Here is a 25,226-nt window from a genome sequence, read left to right as displayed (position 1 = left end):
GAGCTGCAGGACCGTGACGGGGTGACCCTGCACACACACACGCACACACACACATACACCACACACTCTTTAAAATGACATTACTGGCCTATTTCCAGCTGATGTGTGTGTGTGTGCATGTGTGTGTGTGTGTGTGTGTGTGGGACAAAGACAAATGTGCGTAGTTTTTCCAGCTCCTTTGACTCACGTCCTTCACTACATTTTTAAATCAGATCCATTACAGAGAACAAATGATCAGTGACAGGCTGTGGAACCTTTCACAATAAAAGCTCAGCCGGCAAAGATGAGAAGAGGGACCTGCTTCTGCTTTGTTGCTTCTACTTTCTGTCATTTTCCAAATTTCACAATAAAAGCTGCATGATTTCATCTTTCTGCTTGGTTTGGTCACTTAAGTGTTAAGTGCAAGAACAAACATGGATTTTGTCAATGGCGAGTAAAATTGTGGGAAAACCCCTAAAGCCACTTAGCCATCTTTATAGTGAAAGAACGAGGAGAAAAGCTGGGAGAATTGTGGCAGATAGCTCTCATCCTCTCTCTAGTCACTTTGAACCCTTGAAGTCTGGGAGGCGCTACAGAGTTCCTCTGGCCAAAGGCGTCTTCAAAAAATCTTTTGTACTAAATGCCATCAGCATTCTTAATTCAACAAAGTGACCAATCCACAGATACTGATATGAACTGCTACATGTCTATTTTTATTTTCACTTGTTTATTTCACCAAGTGTGTTTATGCAATCTTTGTATGTTGTTGTTGTGTTTTATAGAGCTGTCTGTCTTACATGTTGGTGAGCCAAAGACAATTTTCCACCTTGGTGGACAATAAAGATTTATTCTATTCTATTCTATTCTATGACGGAAAACTGCAGCGAGGACCATTGAGACTCAACTGGTGAAGATGTGGAATAATTGTGACGGTGAGAACCATGTAGACTCAATCATCGCATCATGTGTTTATTAAACATGTGTCAGTTGAGTCTACAGTACTTCTACTGCAGTCAGATACCAGCAGAGGAACAGTACTTCTACTGCAGTCAGATACCAGCAGAGGAACAGTACTTCTACTGCAGTCAGATACCAGCAGAGGAACAGTACTTCTACTTGTACTGCAGTCACATACCAGCAGAGGAACAGTACTTCTACTTCTACTGCAGTCACATACCAGCAGAGGAACAGGACTTCTACTTCTACTGCAGTCACATACCAGCAGAGGAACAGTACTTCTACTTCTACTGCAGTCAGATACCAGCAGAGAAACAGTACTTCTACTGCAGTCACATACCAGCAGAGGAGCAGTACTTCTACTTCTACTGCAGTCACATACCAGCAGAGGAACAGTACTTCTACTTCTACTGCAGTCAGATACCAGCAGAGGAACAGTACTTCTACTGCAGTCAGATACCAGCAGAGGAACAGTACTTCTACTTCTACTGCAGTCAGATACCAGCAGAGGAACATTACTTTTACTTCTACTGCAGTCACATACCAGCAGAGGAACAGTACTTCTACTTCTACTGCAGTCACATACCAGCAGAGGAACAGGACTTCTACTTCTACTGCAGTCACATACCAGCAGAGAAACAGTACTTCTACTGCAGTCAGATACCAGCAGAGGAGCAGTACTTCTACTTCTACTGCAGTCACATACCAGCAGAGGAACAGTACTTCTACTTCTACTGCAGTCAGATACCAGCAGAGAAACAGTACTTCTACTGCAGTCAGATACCAGCAGAGGAGCAGTACTTCTACTTCTACTGCAGTCAGATACCAGCAGAGGAACAGTACTTCTACTGCAGTCAGATACCAGCAGAGGAACAGTACTTCTACTTCTACTGCAGCCACATACCAGCAGAGGAACAGTACTTCTACTGCAGTCAGATACCAGCAGAGGAACAGTACTTCTACTTGTACTGCAGTCACATACCAGCAGAGGAACAGTACTTCTACTTCTACTGCAGTCAGATACCAGCAGAGGAACAGTACTTCTACTTCTACTTCTACTGCAGTCAGATACCAGCAGAGGAGCAGTACTTCTACTTCTACTGGAGGTCTTTGTTGTAGTTCTACTCATGAACGACATCGGCGAGGTAAAGTGTGGCAACCAAATAAATTCATATCTTATCCTTTTCTACTGGAGCAGGACACGAACTGTTTCAATCAATCAATCAGTCAATAAAATCATCATGTTTTTAAAATTCATTTTTATTATAAAAGTATTTTATTGTCACACATCAGATCAGCCAGCTTTGGGATGTTGAATATATAGAAAAAAGAAAATATCAACCTTTTCAGGTGGGCTTAGCATAGCGCCCTCTACTGACCAGCTGCACTTTAAGTTAAAAAAAAAAAAAAAAAAAAAAAGCAAAGAAAAGTTTTGAAATAATGAACTAAAGGTGCATGAAATGATGTATTAACCGTAGCAACTGAATTTCAGTGTTCCTCCATTCAGTTTCTATGGTGTTAACAAGTGAACTGAGCATCTTATCAACAAACATTAAATGGCACAAATCACTCAACCTGCTGTCAGTCTACACTGATAAAATATATTTGAATAACGTATTTAGCACATAATATTTACAATACAGACTAAATCAAATTATGCTTTTTAACAGAAATAATATTTGATCTGTAACTCTCTGATACACACAGAACTTTATGTTGTGCAGACATACATTTTCAGGACATATACAGTAGAAAAGGTCTACATAACCATGAAACCAGCCTACATGAGAGTCTTTTTGGGAAAGGAAAGCATAAATTAGCATTTTCTGAATTGTGTTTCAGCCTAACATCGGTGGTTGCTTGTCAAAATTAACCCTGCTTTTTATTTGCCATCACATCTATGCAAAGTCTAGAGTGATACAGTGTTAAATATTAATGATAATATAAATATTTTTCTGAAAATAGAATTGATTTAGTTTGTAGGTAGCTGGTGGTTGCTCCCTCAGATCACCCACCTGCTCTCTGTCCGCTGCTTCACTGCAGCTCCTGGACTTGTCCCGGGATAACGAAGCAGTCTGCGGCTCCCGGGGAGCTGAAAGGCATCATGTCTAAAGAAATCTCCGCCTCGCACTCGCATTGCAGGATGGCGGGCAGCAGCAAGTTCCTCTGGTTCCGAGACGCGTCTGAGATCACGGAAACTTTGTCGAAGTGCTGCTCCAGGTCCTCCCCGGTGTGCGGCGGCATGCAGGGCAGCCGCTGCGCCCCGGGCCCGGCCACGGTGGCCTCCTTCTGCAGCGTGGTGTCATGGTGATACGACACCAACTCGTTGCTGAAATCCACCGCCTCCACCGTGGAGGTCGAGCAGTATTTATTGCAGCCCAGGATGGTGGAGAAAGCCTTCCTGAAATCGGCGTTGAAAGCGTAGATGACCGGGTTGAGGGAGGAGTTGGCCCAGCCGAACCACACGAAGATGCTGAAGGTGGTGTCGCTGACGCACGGCGGCTCCCCGAGTTTGTCCAGGTCGCAGAAGGGAACCACGCAGTTCAGCACGAAGAACGGCAGCCAGCAGAACACAAACACCCCCATGATGATGGACAGGGTCTTCAAAACTTTCGTCTCCTTCTTGAAGGACGTTTTCAGCGAGCTCTCGTCGTGGTTGGACGCGCGGTGGCGGTGCTCCTGCGCGCGGTGCCCCGCCGCCCTCTCCAAAGACGAGATCCGTCTGATTTGGGTTTGCGCGATGCGGAAAATGCGCGTGTACGTCCCCACCATGATGACCACCGGGATGTAGAAGCTGATGAGCGAGGAGGAGATGGCGTAAGTCCGGTTCAGGCTGGCGTTGCAGTCCTCCGGGTTGTCCGACGTCGAGTTGTCCGCGTCCGCCCGGTGCCAGTTGAGCTGGACGGGGATGAAGGAGATGAGGATGGAGAGCGTCCAGGCCACCCCGATCATCAGGAAGGCGAACCTGCGCGTCATTTTGCGCTCGTAGCGGAACGGGCTGGAGATGGCCCAGTAGCGGTCCATGCTGATGATGCACAGGTTGAGGATGGAGGCGGTGGAGCACATGATGTCGAAGGCGACCCAGGTGTCGCAGAAGCGGCCGAACAGCCACGTCCCGGCCACCTCAGACACCGCCCGCCAGGGCATCACCAGCACGGCCACGAACAGGTCGGACACGGCCAGGGAGATGACAAAGGAGTTGGTGACCTTGGAGCGCAGGTGGCGGAACTTGATGACGGCGGCGCAGACCAGCGTGTTGCCCAGCAGGGTGGACACGATCAGGACGCACAGGACGCAGCCGGTCAGGGCTCGGAGACTCACTCCTCCCCCCGAGCCGGGGCTGTCCGCCCCCGCCGTGACGACCTGGTGCCGCTCCCGGTTGTCCTGCTGGTGGCTCCGGCTCTCATTGTAGAAACTCTCCATTGATGTCAAGTTACGCACTCGGCTCCATTCCGCTCAAGTTCTCACGACAGCTCCCGTTCCTCTCCTCACCATCACCTGTCTGAACTACAGCTCCCCGCTGCGTTCTTATTTCATTTTCATTTTGTTTTATGTTTTCAACACACAAACACACACACAAAGAGAAGGTCTTCCGCAGTTCATAAAAACGCCATATATATTAATTCCGCAGAAAACGCGTTTGACACATCCAGCGAGTTTCCGTCCTGCTGCCCCCCTCAACTCAGTCTGTGTGACTGAAGCCGCTCAGAGGAGGCATGGCGACCCTCAGCGCACAGAATGGGCTATAAATTTTGTAAAATTTATCCATACATACCCCCCCTCTAATCTGCTCTGTTTATCCAGATGTAAGGAACCGCTCCAACTTTTCTATAAATCAATCCAGCCACTGGTTCGACTCTGTGTCTCTTTATCAGTTCTTATTTCTTACGGCACCAGATTTATAAATCCTATAGTAAATGTTTGGAGGGCACTCCAAAAAATGACACCATATATGTAGATTACACCAAGAGGAAAATGTATGATAAGTACTAGGCTATAATTTCAAAACTGAGCGCCACAGACAGACTGTAAACTGATTATATAACATAGGAATAACACAGTGATTTTGTTTTAAATCTCAATGGTTTGATATGTTACAACAGCAAATCCACAAAAAAGAAAGAAAAAGAAGCAAAACAAGGGAAAACAAGAGAAATGATGTGACTGTAAACTTCATACAGATCACAAATATTCCATGGATGGATCAATAATAAATATGATTTTGGTGACTGACAGGAAACTGATCACTAATAGTTAATCAGTTAACTTCATTAACTTTGTAAAACTGGGTAGGCCTATGTTTTGTTTGAGTGTATGCAACACACACACACACACACACACACACACACACACACAAACACCCTCAATAAAAATATTATAAAATATTGATTATTAACTTTAAAAGACACTGAGACAGCGGGTCAGCTTGTGTGGCTGACACTGTTTTTCGAAGGATAAGGATACGGATATGGATACGGATATATATATATGGATACACATATCTTTTTTGTTTTTGGTGTAAATACATAATAGTAAATACATTCTAAACTGTGTGAAACAGCAGTTAATGTCATGCCTAACCTGCAGTGACACCTGATAACACGGTTTTAATTCCTTTGAGCCTTTTGCTCCCTCAAGAAAGAAAACCCTCTTGTTGTCTTCTGTCTGTTCTGTTTTTTTCTTTCTTTTCTCTCTGTAGCTGAGGTGTCTGCCTGCCTGTTTCTGATTAAGACTCCAATTTTGTTTCTGTCACCCCCTGCGGCCTCCTGCTCTATTCTGATCACCACCCATGGCTTCAGAAATGCTAATTCTTATTTGTTTGTTTGTTTGTAGCTCTTTAGTGTTTCTAACCATTTCTTTGCAGATAAATTAAGTGGGAATCATAATTAGCCCCTTAAAATGCATGCTTTCTTTTTGGATAAGGGTTACTTGGCTCACCGTGCCAACCAGACACATAAACACTTCAGCTAAATTTGTAGCCTTAACCACCTTTAACTTTTTTCTTTTTTATTTACACCAAACTGTTTTTTTCTCTTACCCAACATGAAACAAAATGAAGAATGAACTCAGACGTGTAAAAAATCAGCCTCACCTCAAGGTTTTATGTCTAACCAAGCAGTGAAATAAGCACAAGGAGAGAATCAGTGCAGCTTTTTGGCTTTATATTATAACACAGCGCCCCCTAGTGGGCCTGTTATAACCAGTCTGCCAACCGTCCTCCTCTGTTTCTACACTGCAGCAGGGTTTGACTCAGATGGGTTTTTACTGGCAGTGATACCAGTTTTATTTTTAGACTGAGGTGTGTGAATGTTTTACACACATATCCATCATCATCTTGATCATTTTTCATGTCAACAAATGTGTTCAATGGCTTCCACAGACTATTATTTTCTTGTCAGAGTGGAAAAAGCCTCTGAAAAAGCATTTTGTCATAACTAAAACAGACTGATAAAACCTCCAGGCCCTCAGCACTGAGCAATGATGTCAACAAATACTAAAGCAGCCCGATCAAATCAAATCAAATGTCAGCTTTTGCAGACTGTTTTTATTTATCGTGTTCAGGCAGGAGTCCTCAGCCTGCGTCGTACCTGCCATTAAAGACTAACAAACAAACAAACAAACAAACAAACAAACAAACACACAAACATGTACACTTTACAGCGGTTCAACAAATATGGCTTTTATTTTGAAAGGTACAACAGGAAAGCAAATATTTGCTTAGTACCGAGTGTTGTCAAAAAGATTTTTTTTTTTTTTTTTTTTTTTAATATTTTGAAAGTGATAGCCGGAAACCACATGTTCATCAACAAGGCTGTTATTTTGAAAGTCATACATGGACACGTATCTGTTCATGCGACCGGAAATAACATACAGTCATGTAGATTGCTGCCAGAGACACTTTCGTTTTATTTTGAAAGCCCAAACCGGAAGCAATGTAAATATTAATTTGACAATGATGAGACTGGAAGCTGGAAACGACCGGAAGTGCAATTTCATGGCCCTGCAGGCTCGGGACCCGTCAGTCTCACCCTCAGGAACAGCAGATTATCCTGTTCATGTATTTTATAATGTGTTACATAAACATCATTTACATTAAACAGATTAACTTCCTGTCTCATCACAGTGATGCAGTGATGTGAGAGTGAAACCAGGTGAACTCTGCCCTCTAGTGGGCGGTTCACTACAAGGCGTCAAAACCAGCAGCCGTTTACATCAATTCAATGATCAGAAAATAATCACAATTATTAAATTATACAACATAAAGACAAAAGAAACTACATGTCAGCAAACAAGACCACCCTTATAACAATCAACCATGGCTTTACTATTCTGAACAAACTATGGTAACCATGGTAACTAAAATCAATAATTTATTTAACTAATTAATTAATTTAATCATAATCCATTCTTTGATTTATTTATTTTTACTTCTTCTTTTTTTCTTTTTTTATTTTTAGTTAGCTCAGCTATAATGGTTTAACCACTTTTCCTACAATGTTCCTGCCAATTAATTATAAGTAATATAAAATTCCTTAAAATAAAACAAAGGGGAAAAAAGCTGACATACTAATATGACACACTGACATAATATTTGATGATGTTAAACTGAACGTTTGTACAAATTTAATTTTTAGTTTAAGTTAAAAATTAAAGATTAAAGCATTTTTTAGTTAACTTTTGTTAATAAATATTAGAGAAATAATTAGTGTAAATGGATTCCTGGGGGCCCATTTGCATTTGGTGAGAAGTGGTTAAATTTTCATGATGATTTGCATTTTATACCACAGTCACATGTTAAACTACATGAAAAAAATGCTCACATTAACATTTTCTTTACATTTCACACAGCCTACTGTTTGTATTACACACATAGGCCTATTTGCATTTTTTACTGGTTAGGAAAAGGCGTATCATTTACCTTTTTTTTTTTTTTTTTTTTTTTTACCATTTTTCCCCTGCTCATTGACATAAAATGAGATCACATCAATAAGTTGCAGGCTGGTGTTTATTTCTGATATGTTGCACATGGAAACCGGAGAGGAAAGGGTTATGTTTACAGTGGAGGGTGACGTCAGTGTCAGCTGTGCCTCGGGCAAGCGCTGTGTGTGTGTGTGTGTGTGTGTGTGTGTGTGTGTGTGTGTGTGTGTGTGTGTGTGTGTGTGTGGATGATTCAGCACAGCGCAGCGGCCGGCAGACAGTCACAGCGACGCGCGTCTTGAACATGTGGACGCGACGCGGATTTCAGGCGCAGAAGCGACACGATTCCGCCTTTCTCCACGACCGGATCTGAACAGCCGAACGGATCCCGGCTGAATCTGCGCCACAGAGCGTGGAGGAGCCGCTGTGTTTGGGCTTTGACGCTGAAACGAAGCTGCTGCGGACGCCAGGGCTGCAAGGTGTCGCCTTCCCCAGCTCTCCTCCCGGCTCCCTGCCGCACAATTAGAGCCGCTGCTGGATTTTTAATGACATTTTAAAATCAGAAACCATCACTGGACTGTGAAAAAAGACAAAAAAGACAAAATCAAAACAAAACCCCCGCCGGATACAGATCCCCGCTCTCCAACCCAAATGAGAATCAAGTGATATCTCACATCTCACCCTCCCAACTTTCACATTTCCGGATTTTGACGTTTTTTTCTTTCTTTCTTTCTTTCTTTTTCTTTTTCTTTTTTTTTAATCTTTCGTCTGATGCTCCTGTGCGCCGGCAGGTAAGCTTAATTCATCTTATGCAACATTTCCTGACAGAAACCGGATACCGAGCATGTGTGTGTGTGTGTGTGTGTGTGTGTGTGTGTGTGTGTGTGTTACCGGAGCTCAACAGCGGCTGACACGTTACATAAAATGTTCATTTCTCAGGACTGTCAGACAGATGCGGTGTATCCTTACATTCAGCAGGCGCTTCTTACATGTTTGACATATTAGATTTCCTAACAGACACCGCGTGCTTTTTCAATCAATGGAATAAAAACGGTAGCTTATTAAAAATAAAATTTAATTCAGTATAAAAGTGCAGGCTGTTTGAACAAGACAAGGCAATGTGTGTGTGTGTGTGTGTGTGTGGTGATAATGTTGGATTTAATGATGCGCTGTTGATCTGTGCTATCGCTATAATATTTCAATAGGGATTTGGCGTTGCTATGGTAATCCTAAAATATTATAGCACTCGTATATTTTATTTTATTTTGTTTTGTTTTTATTGTTCTCCATAAAGGATGTGGTTTATGTGAAACTGTTTGGAAACCGTGCTGTCAGTAAACAAAATTGTGAGTAAACAGTGTTTGTGTGTAAACACCGGGGCCACGGTGGCGGTGGCACGCGGGTTCTCGTGTCGTCAGGAGTCACTGTGAGGAATGTTCCCACAGCCTGAGGACTCCCTGTGTTCCTTTACGTTCCACCGAGGAACAGCAGCATTCCTGTGGCATTCCTCACCCCTGTGGCCCCTGTCATGAAGATCTACGGCCTCTTGTTTATTAGCTCCACGGGTTCCACTCTGAGGTTCTTGAATTGCGTTGGTTCCATTATTTAGTATGATTCTATTACTTATTTAGTGCTGCAGTGGCGTATTTCCACTGTTCTTTAGCTCCATTCTGTGCTTCTTCAATTCCATTGGTTCCGTTGTTTAGTTTGATGTATATTTTCACTGGTTCTGTTCTTTGATTCTGTAGTTCAGCCAGCTCTGTTCTTTGCAAAGGCAGTGTTCTTTAGGTACCAGTTCCATTGGTTCCATTCCCTTAGTTCTTGAATTCCACTGGTTCCATTATTCAGTTCTTGGACTTTGCTGGTTCCATTATTTTATGTGATTGGCTTTCTTCTTTAGTTCTACAGTTGAAACAATGCTCCCGTTCTTTATATTTCCATTGGTTCTGCTCTTGAGTTCTTCAGTCTCACCAGCTCCGTAGAACGACAGTGTTCTTTGGTTCCACTGGTTACCACGCTTTTGCTCTTAAGGTCCCATTCCGTGTTACTACAGTTCCGTTGGTTCTGTTATTTAATTCCATGGGTTCCATTCTGCGGTTCTGGAATTGCATTGGTTCCGTTATTTAGTTTGATTCGTTTACTCATTTAGTGATGCAGTCACAGGGCTTCTGTTCTTTGTGTTTCCGCTGGTTAGGTTCTTTAGTTCTGCAGTCACACTGGTGTGGTTCTTTAGAAAGGCAGTGTTGTTTACGTTCCATTCCTTTAATTCCATTGGTTCCTTACTATACTTTTGGATTCCATCGGTTCCGTTATTAAGTTTGATTGGTTTAACTCCTTTAGTTTTTTGGCCGTAATGCTTCAGTTTTTTTTTTTTTTTTTTTTATATTTCTGTTGGTTCCATTCTTTAGTTCTTTAGTTCCTACCAGCACTTTTATTAAGAAAGGGTGTGTTCTTTAGCTCCATTGATCACCATTCTTTTGCCCTTCACTTAATTCTTTAGTTCCATTGTTTCTATTATTTAGTTGTCAAGGTCCATTGGTTCCGTACTGTAGTTCTTGAATTCAATTGGTTCCATTGTTTAGATCCACTGGTTTCTTTCTATAGTTCTTCAGTCCCATTGGTTTCATTATTCAGTTGTTGAATTTCATTGGCTTACCTCCTTTAGGTTTCATAGTTGCAGTGCCTCTCTGTTCTTTATATCTCCGTTGGTTCCGTTCTGTTGTTCTGTAGTTCCCACCAGACCAGCTCCATTCTTTAGAGAGTCTGTGTTCTTCAGTTTAATTGGTTCCCACTCTCTTGCTCTTTAATTCGCTGGTTCCATCCCTCGGTTCTTTAGTTCCACTGGTTCTGTCCTTCAGAGACATTGTTTACCTCTGTAGTTCTAGAGTTACATTGGTTCCTCTCTTTAATTTTTTAGTTTTGTTGGTGCCAATCTTTAGTTCTGTGGTTCCAGTTCCTCTGGTCTTTAGTTACATACTTACGTTCTTCAGTTCTAGGGTACCATTGGTCCCAGTTGCTGTCTCTTTAGTTCCATTTTTTCTGATCTCATTTGTTTCATCATTTCATCTTTTCATTCTTGGGTTCCATCAGAAGAAGGGATGGGAGAGAAATTCAATCCAGTTACAAATCATGATTTTTTTTTCATTGATGATTTTTGAGCAAACAAAACAACAACAACTACAACAACAACAAAAAAACACAACACACATTAGAGGTTTATGTGTTGGAATTAACATTAAAAAAATCAAACTTAACTTGATGGAGTTGCTTATGATTATCAGTTAAAGTGTGACTCAGCATCTTGTTGTCCCATGTTTAAAAAAATAATGTGAAATCATAATTTCAAATCTCAGTACATAGAGAATTGCAATAATTACAGAATGAGAATACATATCAAATCGACACTCAAGTATCTTAAACCAAATTTTCCCTGCCCTTTCCCCTCTCTAACTAGAAGTGTATTCAGGTTTACTGACCACAGAAGACTGTGTGTGTGTGTGTGTGTGTGTGTGTGTGTGTGTGTGTGTGTGTGTGTGTGTGTGTGTGTGTGGCCACCACAGAGGGGAGGGGCTGGCGGTCAGGTCGTCTGTCTCTTGGCTGTCGTCTTCACACTCTAAGTGACACTCTGCCGTCTGCTTGGTAAAAAATTAATTCCAGCGAAGCGGGTCAGCCGCGCCGAGAGCGATGACCTCCTGTCTCGAGGGTGAGGCGTCACGGCAGCCTGAAAAAATGCAGACAATGTTAGGAAGTCGGACGTAAAGAGTAAAGTCAAATTTTCAGTGTCACCAGCTCCATTTGGTTTGTGGAGCGTGTTGTATTGTTTTCTCTCTTCAGCCTGTCTGCACTCATCCGTCTCCTCCTCCTCCTCCTCCTCCTCCTCCTTGCCCTTGAAGTGAAACCCATTATCAGCTGGTAGCCAGATAAAGATCCAGGCCTACTTTCCTGCGGAGCTGTGCATTGTGGCCCGGTGTATACACTGAACACACAGCCCCGAGGCGAAGTGGACGGCCAGCAGGAGCGTCCCTCCCTGCAGATGCACGATGACAATGCAGAGAGAAGGCCTCAGGGGAGGAGGGATGGAGGGAGGGAGGGAGGGAGAGAGAGAGAGAGAGAGAGTTTCCAAAAGGTCCCTAAATGAATACTCCAGTGCTTTGGGCAAAATCTCCTTTTCCTGACTTCCCCAGACTGAGACCAGATGGTGGACACCATTTTCTCTCCTCTGAACGTCCGGTGGTTCAGCTCATATGGGTAGCTTTCCTGTTAGCTTAGCATAAACACTTGAAGTCTATGGGAGTCGTTAGCCTGGCTCTGTCAAAGTGAAAAAAATCAACCTTACAGCAGCTCCAAAGCTCTCTTATTTACGCAGTGATCCGTGTTTTGCTTCCAGGCTTTAGCCAGTGGACGTCAGAAGAAACGTGTCCAAGACGTTTGCCGATATTTCATAATTAATGAATTACGCCTCTCCTGTCATATCTTGCAATGGTATCAAGCAGTAATGTTAGCTAGAAGGTGGTTGAATGCTACTTTTAGCTGATGTCAGTAGCCAAGGGGTGATCACATTCATTATTATACCTTGAAATATGCTCCTCCATATTTTCACTATCCGTTGTTTTCTCAGTTTCTTATCAAGAGACGAGCCGATGACGTGGGTTCCTTTATTTTTAGTTTGACTGGTTCCGTTCTGTAGTTTCCACCAGCTCCATTCTTTAGACAGGCTGTGTTTCCTCAGTTCATTTGATTCCTACTGTTTTGCACTTTAGCTCACTTGGTTCCATCCCATGGTTCCTCAGATCCACTGGTTCCATTCTGTCGCTCTTGAATTTCATGGGTTCCGTTATTTACGTCTTTAACTCCACCGGTTCCGTTCTTGAGTTCTGTGGTTCCCACCAGCTCTGTCCTGTAGAGAGGCCATTGGTTCCCACTTTTTTGTTCTTTGGTTCAATGTTACCTTGAGATTTGGCTCCATGTCCCTCTTGGTTTTCATCCTCCACTGTTTTTACAGTTGCAGATCAATCGGGAAGTGATGGAGCGAGGCCTTTTTTTGTCTTTGATTGCCTAGAACACAGCAGTACGATATTATTACAGCGTTCATGCTTCCCACTCTGAGCCTGACGCCAGAGGAAAATGGCCATCATGTGAATATAGACTATATTTGAGAAAAGGAAACCATGGAAGACACAAAACGCTTGAAGGGAAGGACCATGTGACTTCCATCAATCGATATCGGCAATCGGTGTGCTTGCACGGTTGATCCGCCCCTGATTCCTGTGCATGAAAGCAAAACTAATTTACTGTAATCCAAACTTACTGTGGTTTTTGCTCATTGTAGAAGTGGAAGGTGTTCTGCTCAGTTCAGGCGCCCTGGTCTGGTGTCAGGGCGTGCGTCATGACTCAGAAAACACAGGAACATGTCTGCTGCCTGTGAGTCACAAAGTTTAAGTTTAGACACCGAGGTCGAGATCGTGACGGCGCTTCTGCTGTCGCCGCCACGGCTCGGCTGTCTGTCACTTATTTAGGTGTCTTACATCTCTGCAAATGTCAGGGAAATGTATTGATCATATTGCAAAATGCATGATGCTTTTATGATGATGCTCTTGGTTAGATGTACTTCACTGATCAGTTACCTGAACATGAGCGTAAACCTGGTTGTTGTGTTAGTCTTGGGATGTAGGCCAGCAAATTTGGCACTTTTTAGCCCCCAGACTACACCGGCATCATGAAGGATGAGGTAGAAACAGGCCTGAGGGAGCTGAAGATACCCGGATCTAGATAGAAACCACATGTGGGACTATTTCTGCTACGTTTTTATGAAGATAAATCTTTTGAAGATAAATAATTGATTACTTTATCGTCTCAAATACATTCAAGTGTCATAAATGTAAGAAAATCATAGAAAGAAGCTCTGGTCTTTACATTTTTATGCCTCTTTGAACCCCCAGAGTGTTAAACTTGATTATGTTCCAATAACAGCCTCTGTAGAAACAAATGTGGATGACACTGGACCATGTGCAAAGCTAAAGCCTCCATTCATTCCAGCAATTATGAAATGATGTGGATGAAACATCATTGAAGCCAGTGTGACTGATGTTTAGCGGCGTTTTGACCAGAGGACGCTTCAACTTGCCACTGAAACGGAGAACACTGGTGACATTTCCTGGGACGCGGCGGGGGCACAGAAACCAGGCGACACCAAAACGCCCCATTAAAACCAGCATCAACGACATATAAATCTTTGAAATCTCTAATTGAACTAATTGTCCCTGTGATGTTAAACCTCTCCTTTGAGTTAATGAACTGGAGAGCAGGTGACACGATCGCTTCCCATTGAAACAAATGCCAGTGAACAGCCTCAAGAGCACGTATGACACAAATATGAACATTAATGAGTCAAAGTTGGGACGCGTGAGCTAAAACTCTCCGTTGGAGGTGAAGCCGGTGCCGCAGACGCTGGGGGCGAGCGGCGTGTTGTGTCGCGGCGCTGACCCTCGCCGTGCCCTCAGGCGGCGGCGGCGGGTTGTTAGCGCTGAGCTCTGCCGACGGAAACGAGTCAGAGCAGCATCAGCAGGAAGCTCCCGGCTAATGATTCACCCAGCAAGCAAGCAAGGCCAAGCTCCATCCCTCCCTCTCCCTCTCTCTCTCTCTCTCTCTCTGTCTCTCTCTCTCTCTCTGTTCACTGAGCTGCTGCATGATGAACTGATTTCACTGATTTATCTGATTATCAGATTTCACATCATTCAGGGATAAAAATCCGCTGAAGGCAAAGCTGATGCTGAGCCATCATCAGGACGGCTCCCTTTCTCTTACTGTGCTTTGCTTTCCTCTCCTTTCCTAATGCCCCTTCATTTCCTTTCCTTTCATCATGCCCTTTCCTCTTGTCATGCTCTTTCCTTTCCTTTCCTTTCCTTTCCTTTTCTCATGGTCTTTCATTTCCTTTCCTCGTACCCTTTCCTCTCCTCATGCTCTTTCCTTTCCTTTCCTCATGCCCTTTCCTCTTGTCATACACTTTCCTTTCCTTTCCTTTCCTCATGCTCTTTCCTTTCCTTTCCTCATGCCCTTTCCTCTTGTCATACTCTTTCCTTTCCTTTCCTCATGCTCTTTCCTTTCCTTTCCTTTCCTTCTTTTCTCTTCTCATTTGCTTATTTCCGTTTTCCTCTGCTGTCATCTTCCCTCTCCCTGCTCATTTATTCTTTTCTGTTCTCCCTCGTCTCTTTTCCTTCCCTCTACCCTTCCTCCTCCTCCTCCTCTTCCTCCCTGCTCCTCTCTCTCTCTCTCTCTCTCTAAGTTTATCTGGGATCTGATAGATAATTGATGTCCTTGGCTTCTGGACCTGGGCTGGGCTCTCTCTCTCTCTCTCTGTTTCTCTCTCTCTCTCTCTCTGCAGACAGCATGCTGCTGTACATTTTTACAGGAAATGTTTGGTGAATCTCTCCATCTCTCTCTCTCTCTCTCTTTCCGTTGTCTTTCCTCTGCCGACTGATCCGGCTGGGCGGTGTCGCTCCGTTTCCTCGCTCTGATTAAAAAAAGAAACTTAAACCTCCCAGCTTCTTTTACGCGGCCCGAGGGAAAGTCATGTGGAAAAAAAAAAAAAAAAACATCTCTAATAAACAGAAATCCTGGTGAACAGTGGACGACTGTTGAGTTGTTTAGTTGTTTAGTTGTTTATGTCGAGGCTTTGCAGATTCACTCAGTCACTGCTGCTGCCAGCCTGGTGGAGCTCCTGATGGCACTGAGGAGTTTGAGGAGTTAGAAATTTATCTCTGATGAAAAATGTTGGAATCTCAATGAAATGAATTAAAGAAGTCAACAGGCACACACACACACACACACACACACACACACACACACACACCTGTTTTAAGAAGTCCAGATTAGGTGGATTAATTAGTTTTAGATTAAAATAGACGGGGTTTTAGCGTATTTATACCCTTACTTATGATTGAGATCTGACTGTGGAGTATAGTTTTTTTTTTTTTTTTTTTTTTTGGCCTTTCCCCATCTTGCTTTTAGGAAAACTAATGTGGAAACAGGAAGATCGTTTTTCTTTTTTTTTTTTTTTTATGTACGGATTTTCGGCTAAACATGCAGAATCACTGGGATGGACTTTTAATTTGGTGTATTTCCTGTTGGAACGGGACGGGACATCATTTAGGTTTTATTTGGTGGGAGGGGCGGGACAGCTGTATTTTTTTTTTATTGGTTTTAGTTTTTTTTTTTTTTAACATTTGCTGGTTCAGAATGAGGTCGGCACGCTTTTAAAACGGGTTTAAAAGACCTTTCTTTCTTGAAGGAAGGCTTTCTCCTCTTTTATTGCCGTTTAAAACTTTTATTAACACGTTCAGTTTTTCTTGCTTTGCTTTTGAATCCTTGCGGTGCTTTTTTTTTTTTTTTTTTTTCCAGACCTTGTGGCACTTTGACGCTCTGCGGTCGGGTTGGCGCACGTCGGGCTTTGCAGATGCACACGGCGTCGGGGGAAAGTCACTAACCAGGTGGAAAAGTCTTTTTGTTTTTTTTTTTGTTTTTTTTTTTGCTGATTTCCCGGGACGAGAGCGTGTTGACGCCTGAAGCGCTCGCCGGCGAAACAGATGGCCGCCGCCGACGTGAGAGACGAAAGCATAAATAGACCCAAACACACACACACACACACACACCTCTGCAGCTGATAGCACAGGAATGTACAGACTGGATAAGATGATAACATGATAAAGATGATGATGATGATGATGATGATGACGAAGGTCGTCTCATCTGACTGGCAAAAGGCATGAAGTCATCTCCTTTCTTTCTTTCTTTCTTTCTTTCTTTCTTTGTCTCCCACATGGTGACTCCCTCTCTGCCTTTATTTACTTTTGGATTATCTCCTTTTACGCCTCACACACACACACACACACACACACACACACACACACACACACACACTTGCCCTCTCTCTGTTGTTTTCTCTCTTTTCTCCTCCCAGACAGTCGACTCTTGATGTCGACGTCCCCTTTGTTTCCTCTCTCTCTCTCTCTCACACACACACACACACACACACACACACACACACACACACACACACAGTCGCACACATGCCAGATAGTCAAGGTTATCATCGTTAACAACTAACAAAAACTTAAAAACTAATGAAATAATGAAAACGAGGTGTGAAAAAACGTTTGTCGACTGTAATAAAAATGAAAACTAGGCTTTATAATAAACAAATGATAACTACCTGAAATAAAACAAATTAAAATAAACTAAAATTATACAGAAAGTGACTTTTTGTCAGCTCATTTTGCTGTTCATCTGTCCTCAGTGAAGACGTTTGTTAAATACTCTATATTACAACACATAGAAGTAAATACAACTAGCACTGAAACTAATGAAAGCCAAACTAAAACTAAGCATTTTCAGAAGATAAAAATGAATTCAAGCTGAAAATGAATAAAAAATCAACATGAAATTAAAAAAACAAAACAAAAACTAATGATAAATGCAAGACTCTAATGACCCTGCAGATGAGCTGTGGTTTGTGCTGTGGTGTGTGTGTGTGTGTGTGTGTGTGTGTGTGTGTGTGTGGCTTTTCTGTACCTTTATGGTACAGAAAAGCCGGGGTTAAGCCTGAAGTTAGCTCGCTAAGCCCAAATCCAGCTTTATGGTACAGGCCTCAGGACTAGAGTGCAAATTGGGCTTTATATTTGTGTCTGAACCCGACCCGATCTCCAGATTTAGCTCGTCCTCCATCTCCAGGTTACATTTACCGCCTGAAACAGCCTACGTGTTGCCTTCAGTGTCATCATGTAAACTCCAGCACTGCACAGGGAGTCAGTAGTCATTTTTCAGTAAAACAACACCGATGAGACCGAACCCGAACATCATTTCTAAATATTTGTCCCGATCCCGGGCCCGGCCTGTCGGGTCCCGGCGGCCCCCGGTGGCCTCGGGTCGGGTATCCACTCTCAGAGGTGTTTTCTTCAGCGGTGCGTCCGTCCTGTAAGTGTCTCGCCCGAGGGAAACATTTTATTTCACTGTATTGTTGTACTTATCCTTTATTGTTGCAGCTAAATCCCATCAGGATTAACCTTCATTCACATTAAAACGGCCGGCGTGTACAGAAGCAGGGAAGGGAGCGCGTTCTCTCTCCAGACCAGCAGCTGGAGCCCGACACGTGCAATAAAATAAATATAATAATAAGATATAAATCCCTTTAACATTAAAATAGTTTTGTATTTGTCTGCTCTGTATGCAGATCCGCTGCTTGTTAGTCCAGCAGGAGTTTTCCTCAAGTGCTGAGGATTAGCTGAGAGAAAGAGCTGCTTTGTGTCCCCGATTAGTGTTGGTGGAGGGGCACACATACACACACACACACACACACACACACACACACACACAGAGTGGGTCCTGAGCCCCCAGTACAATTGGGATTTTGTCCACGGCGAGTTGCTGTGAAACCAGCAGCAAGAGTGAGTTACTGGCACGGCAGGGAACACACACACACACACACACACACACACACACACACCTTATGTTAGCCTATGTGTTTATATTAACTAACGTTCCACAGCGTTTTTAACCTTTACCCAGATATTTTTCTCTCATTCTTGCTTCACACTCCTCAGTACCCAGCACACACACACACACACACACACACACACACACACTGTACACACTACACACACACACTACACACCACACACCGTATTACACACTCCACACAGGCCTGCTGTATGCCAGTGGTTTTGAGGGGGTCTTTGAGGGCCCTCCAGGAGGTTCGCTCCCCCCTCACGGCCCCTCAGAGTCCCTTCAGTTTAACTCACAACAAACTGGGATCTCATTAACATTCATAAACACGTTTTAACTCTTTGAGGCCTGGATGGACGTCAGGAATGACTGGGAGGTGACGAGATTATTACAAGATTATTCATTATTGCACAATTAAATTATTAGAAAATGATCAAAAAAAAAAAAATAAGAAAAATAAAAACATGGAAAAACGTCCAAAAAATCATAGTTGTTTTTTCTTGCTAATTTTCACGTCATTTTTCAAATTTCTGGATGTATTTTTGGTTGCTTATTTTCAGATCTTTTTCTTGTTTGCTTTTGTTTGTCCAAAAAAAAAAAAAAATAAAATAAATAAATAAAAAATTGGCTGACGTTTGCTGTTTTAGGATTTAAACTGATTTTATTTATTTATTTATTTTTTTTTTTTTTAGAAATTTCTTGCTCATTTTCATTTGTTTTTCTTGCACAGTTGCTCGTTGCCTCTCCCCCCATGTTTTTGAAAGCACTTTCAAAGTCATTCTGCTCAGCTTTTAGAGGGTTAACGTCTGATCAAAGACAAGAAAAGACTGTCCCTCCAGGTTTCAAGGGGTTAAAGAGTGTAAATGATGTTCTCCAAAACTGTGATTTCCTAATTTTACACATATTGAACACTCAACAGGCTGAAAACAAAAAGTATAATTTAATTAAGTGTAATTTAATTTTTTTTTTTTTTTTTTAAATCTCTGCACTTTGAGTCTATCTCAATATTTTAACACAGACCTCAGACTGAAACATATTTTAATTTCAGGGTCTGTGAAGTCAAAGTCACCTCTGATTGGCGTCTGCAGCTTTAATTAAAGTCACGATAACGTTTGAAAAGCTCTGACACACACTGACACACACCGTCCAGTCCTCCCAGTCCTCCCAGTCTGCCCTGCTGTCTGCCACCCAGCCCAGCCAGGCATGCTGCTCTGTGCATTCAGCCATGCTCTGTGTGTGTGTGTGTGTGTGTGTGTGTGTGTGTGTTGGTTTCATGCCCTACAAGGCAGGGCATTCATGCAGCATGTGTCATATGTTGCCTCAGAATGTGTGTGTGTGTGTGTGTTCCTTGTTGGTGTGTTTGTGAATCTGTGTGTTGGGTGTTGAAAGGCCGATACAGAGGCAAACATCTTCATCATCATCTTAACATTTATAGTAACCAATAACCGAAGTTTGGGCTGCTTATTCAATCTCATTTTTATTTTTATTTTCAACTTTTCGTGCCAAAAATCCCCAAGAATTTGGTGTTTTCAAGTCAGCGAGGTTTTTTTTCTTCTTTTGACGGTGGAAAAGCCTCTGAGAGAATTTAGTTGCCATATATATTGCGATTCCAAAAGTGCTGCAATTTGATGTTATGATTGTTTTTTTGAATCCTCCTCTAGTTTGTGTCTGTAAAGTCTGATGAGGCTGTGATTCTCCTAGAGGTCACTAGAGGTCATTTTCTCCAGCGACATCCAGTTGGACAAAAGTCTCTGCCTGCAGTGAAATGGCTGCTATGGGGGCCAACATCATCACACAGGAATCAAATGTGGCTCATTGAATCCACAAGAGTCTCAGCTTTCCAGTCAAAGCCAACTGATGCAGCTCCAAGACTGTTTAGGCCCCAGTCTGCACACACACACCATTTTACAACAGGCCACAAGAACACATGTGGACTGCAGGCTTTGGGGCCCAAACTGCATGGGATTAGCAGAAGGTGGGCGTGTCTGCAAAGGGGAGAGAACCCATTTTCATTCACACAGCTGGAGGTCAGAGGTCAAGGGACCCCCTTTTTGAAAGTTTTTCACTCGCCAAGATGTAGCCTAACTTTGGAGCGATATTTAACCCGCTTGCCGACATCCTAGCGTGACATATTTGGCATTAATCAGTTCCGTATGTTGTCTAGTTTCAAATGAGACCAATATTTTAACTTTAAATTAATTCGATAATTTAAAAAATCCTCATGAAAAAGAAAAGTGATGTTTAAGTGAATCCACCGGCTCCCCACATTATGATTCAGTGTCTGATTCCAGTCACAAAAAATGCCTGCTTTTCCAGATTTCCTGACGTATTTCTGGTATTATCTCTGAATTTAAAAAAGAAGCCGTCAGCAGAAGTCGCAGTAATCATGTCGCATGATTTGGACGTTGAACAAAATGCAGCCGAAACCGCCACTAAGCATTTTTCTAACGCGATATGTTGGGATTGACTGGATCATAATAATCTAATGTAACCTGGTCAGGACGTTGCATCAGGATCTGTCTGTCTGTCTGTCTGTCTGTCTGTCTGTCTGTCTGTCTGTCTGTCTGTCCCGGGGCAGGAAACAGCAGCGCTTCCTTTTCCGTCTGGCTGAATATTTAGGCTAACGTCCCGCCGCAGACGTCGTGCACCCCCGTCATAAACGTCCCCGTTGTTATTATTCAGTTAATTATCGTCACTGATATGGAGCCTGACGGAGGCGGCGAGCCGACGCCGTGCTCAGACTTCCAGACGTCTCCCGTATCCAAGTGTGGCGGGAAGTGAAAATAGAGCGGCTAAATGCGGGGTTTCTATTTTAATGGGGAGCATTTTGTTTTCGGGATGGAGGCTGGTGCCACCGCCGGGACTCAAGAAAATAAAAAGTGACGTTGCTGACTGTTTGCAAAACGTTGTCAGCTGTACTTTTCGCCGTTTTTAGGATTTCAAATGATTTGTTCCGTCGCAGCCTCCCTCCTGCTCGGGAAACCTGTTGTTGTTGATTTAGAAGCAGAAGGGATGAGGTTGCGAGCCTCTTCCCGAGGAGGGGAGCGATGACGATGATGATGATGACGATGAGGGCGACAGGGGAAAACGGAGACGCTCTGGAGGAGAGTCAGAGATGGAGGTCGTGTTACTCTGCCCTCGGCTAAGAATAACTCCGTCATCTGCTGATCTGAGAGAGAGAGAGAGAGAGAGAGAGAGAGAGAGAGAGAAACCATACACGGTGCAGAGGAGGGGAACAAGGGCAGGATGGAGGGATGACAGAGAGGAGGAGGAGGAGGAGGCACTGGAGGAGAAGAGAGAGAAAGAGAGAGAAAGTGAAGGTCACTGCAGACAGGATGGGCGATGGATGATGAAGAGGCAACATGTGGAAGAAGTGTGTGTGTGTGTGTGTGTGTGTGTGTCTGTGTGTGTGTGTGTGTTGTGCTTAAACGATACGTCGATCAATCAACAGAAAATGATCTGATAAATGATGAATATCGCTGATTGTCATTTATCAGATCGAGCTGATTCCAGCTTCACCAGGATGCTGAGACTCTCTTCCTTTCCTCTTTTCTCTGACTTGATTTTTCACACTTTACACATGAAATGACTCCTCAGTTAAAGGAAAACTGCAACACTTTGGGCAAAACCTCCTTTTTCTTGACTTCCCCAGACTGACACCAGATGTTGGACACCATTCTCACCTCTGTAGGTCCAGTGGTTCAGTTCCTATGGGTAGCATTTCCTTTTAGCTAAGCATAAAGGCTTGAAGTCTATGGGAGTTGTTAGCCTGGCTCAATCAAAATGAAAAAAATAAACCTTACAGGAGCTCTGAAGCGTCTGATTTACACAGTACTCAGATTTGAAATACAGCTTCAGAGCTGCTGGAAGGTTTTCACTTTGACTGAGCTAGGCTAACGACTCCCATAGACTTCAAGTCTTTATGCTAAGCTAACAGCTGGGAGGCAGTGAAGCTCCTGCCAGCTGACACTGCAGCCAAAGTCTGACACGCTGATGGTGAGGTGTGTGTGTGTACAGTGACCTCACTTAGCACAACATATATGAGTGTGTGTGTGTGTGTGTGTGTGTGTGTGTGTGTGTTTCCTTGCAAGTCCAGTTATCACTGGTGCCCTTTGAACCCTCCACGGCACGTTATTGACAAGGAGTGAGAAAATGTACAGAACTGTCGTCCAGTGGGTGTGTGTGTGTGTGTGTGTGTGTGTGTGTGTGTGTGTGTGTGTTTGGACCCCAGCCAAACAGATGATGTCTTACATAACAGTCTGAGTTATGATTAATTCAGCAGCCAGTAAAACGTGGCTGTTTTGTCGGTAAACGTGATGATTCATATATTCGGGACTTTGCGGTAAACGAGCTTTTATTTTGAAAGAGCAGCTCTTGAGCAGCCTGTTCGTCAGAGTTTCCACGTGTCGCCCAAACACATGAAATATGACGAAGCTCCGCTCACACAGGCAGCTAAAAGTCTGATGTTTTTAAAATATATATTCATATATAACCAAAATGAAACGGCAAAAACAAAGAAAACAAAACAATATATAGAAAAACATGCTCGTTAAATAGTTTCATAGTTGCTGCATTTTTAATAGTTTCATAGCTAACAAAAATAAACAACAAACAAAACATTAAAAAACTAAAAAAAAAAAAAAAAAAGTTTCATAGCTCAAGGTGCCAAAAAAAAAAAAAAAAAAAAAAAAAATCCAAACTTTCACAGCAAATCACTTTAATAATTTCAAGGCTAAAAAATAAAGAATTTGTATTTTTTTCTGCTGTCTCACAGTTTAAAATCTGTTGTCATAGTAAAAAAAAAAATCAAATAAATACATAAATAATAATAAATATACTATATAATAAATAAATATTCAAAATAAATGTAAAAATAAATAAACATTAAAAAGGAAAAAAGTGACACTGTGACGCTGCTGAAAAGTGATGAGTCATTCTTTGGCCTCGGGGCTGTCGTTCATGGAAAATTCAAATTTTTGAGGTTTGAGTTCTGGTTTTAAAAAATAAATAAATAAATGAACAAACCGGTTGTGGCTGCTGCTGTGTGTGTGTGGTGTGTCAGCCGTGTGGTTGTGTTTGGAGCGCAGCGCCCCCCTCAGGCCGCTCGCAGGACTGCGTGTTTGTCCCGCAGGCCGATCAGGTTTCTGTTGATCGACATCAGGAACTCGATCCGGGACTGAGCAGGATTTCTTCTGATCCTGTTCCCTGCAGAGGACACAGGAACCAAACCTCAGCAAACTGCACGTGATCTGTGTGTGTGTGTGTGTGTGTCTGTGTGTGTGTGTGTGTGTGTCTGTGTGTGTCTGTGTGTGTGTGTACGTCCTCACCTTCTGCATGGAAAAAGATGGTGACCTGAGAAGCAGGGTGTCCAGTTTTCAACACATCGCCTTCACACTCACACACACACTCTCTCACACACTCACACACACACACACACACACACACACACACACTGGTCCATCTGTTGCAGTCTGGCTCCATCTGTGTGTTCGGCTGCAGCGTTTGTCCTTTTCTAAATGAGCTGTGCCCACAGAGCGACACCGAGCTGCTTCATCATAATAATTTATAAATTCAGCAAAATGAGACATTTGTTCCGTCGGGTTCAAGAGCTGCTCATCAAGTCAAAAATAAAATAAAAAACAACCAGGATGACGTGTTGTTTAGCAGTGCTGCAGTGTCTTTAAACTCTCACCGAAGGTTTTAATCATTTATGTTGAGGTTTTGTCCAAGGGGGCGGAGCCAAACTAAATCTGACACAGCATAATTAGCATCATCTTTTCCGTCTTTTCCCTCTGAACTCACTAAGAAACAGCCGAGTAAGAGTTGTCAGTCAACTAAATATGTCGGAAATATAATATATTGGTAATGCAATATACTAATAACATATGCAGCGTTTAAAAAATATTTTAAAATTCATATTATTTTTAAGTATTTATGTAGGTTAATGTGTTTATAGTAACAATAAATTAAAAAAAAGTATGATATTAAAATTAAAATATGAAATTGGAAATGAAATAACAGATCAAATAAAATAAAACACAATCTGAAATAAAATAATAATTTTAAAAAAGTGAGCCATATCTATAATTTCCCTGGCCTGGTGGAGCTAAACCAGTAGAAAAAAAAAAAAATAAATAAAAAAATAAAAGATAAAAATAATGAAAAAAAAAAAAAATTATTATAATGAAAAATAGAAATAAAAAAATTTAAAAAATAATGTAAAAGTTGCAATAAAATAAAATTAGAAATAAAATAAGATGAAAGATAAAACCCTGAATGAAAAAATCATTCACAAGTGAGGAGGAGGTGGAGCTGCCGGCTCTCTGCCGCTCTCAGCTCACTGAGCTGGGAAGTAGAGCATGAAGACATCGATAAGCTACTGCATCACTGAGTGAGGAGGAGGAGGAGGAGGAGGAGGAGGAGGAGGAGGAGGAAATATGGAGGAGAAGGACAGGAGACGATGGAGGAAGAGGAGGAGATCAGGAGGAGGAGGATCTTATCAGCGTCTGAAATGTTGGAGAAGCAGCTCGTCACCTCGCTGGCTGCTAGAACAGTAACCTCTTCAAAATAAAAGTCACCGGAACATGACGTGACGGCTGCTGCAGAGTCAGACCTCGTCATGAAACCTCTGATCGTCGACGGCAACGGCCACGGCGACACGAGTCTGAAGGTCACTCGTCAGCTCGTCTGTGTCACAGGAACCTGATGAGACGCTCCTGCAGCCGACAGAGCCGACGCCTTTAACCCTTTGAAAGCCGAGCAGATTCACTTGATTTCCCTCAGAACCACGGGCGCAAAGGCACTGAGCAACTTAACAAGACATGAATAAAAAATGAGCAAGAAATGAATAAAAAAAAATCACAAGAAAAATTACC

The 25,226-nt window shown here is 42.7% G+C and overlaps 2 protein-coding genes across 2 annotated transcripts in view; one reads left to right on the top strand and one right to left on the bottom strand.

The window, feature by feature from the left end:
- Positions 1 to 2,970: 2,970 nt before the first annotated feature.
- On the bottom strand, positions 2,971 to 4,359 carry LOC115378261 (D(5)-like dopamine receptor). Its single transcript, XM_030078450.1, has one exon. It carries the CDS (start codon positions 4,357 to 4,359, stop codon positions 2,971 to 2,973), a length of 1,389 nt encoding a protein of 462 aa, XP_029934310.1.
- Positions 4,360 to 19,576: 15,217 nt separating this feature from the next.
- Positions 19,577 to 25,226, top strand: part of LOC115378259 (serine-rich coiled-coil domain-containing protein 2-like) — a 22,112-nt gene continuing 16,462 nt past the window's right edge. Inside the window, exons 1-2 of the mRNA XM_030078449.1 lie at positions 19,577 to 19,587; positions 23,483 to 23,491. The gene's annotated coding sequence lies outside the window, so the exon portion shown is untranslated. The remainder of the gene's footprint in view (positions 19,588 to 23,482; positions 23,492 to 25,226) is intronic.

This window comes from Myripristis murdjan, chromosome 19 (assembly GCF_902150065.1).
Source record: "Myripristis murdjan chromosome 19, fMyrMur1.1, whole genome shotgun sequence".
Taxonomy (NCBI): domain Eukaryota; kingdom Metazoa; phylum Chordata; class Actinopteri; order Holocentriformes; family Holocentridae; genus Myripristis; species Myripristis murdjan.
The sequence above is the reverse complement of the archived record's forward strand: the minus strand, read 5'-3'. Positions and strand labels throughout refer to the sequence as shown.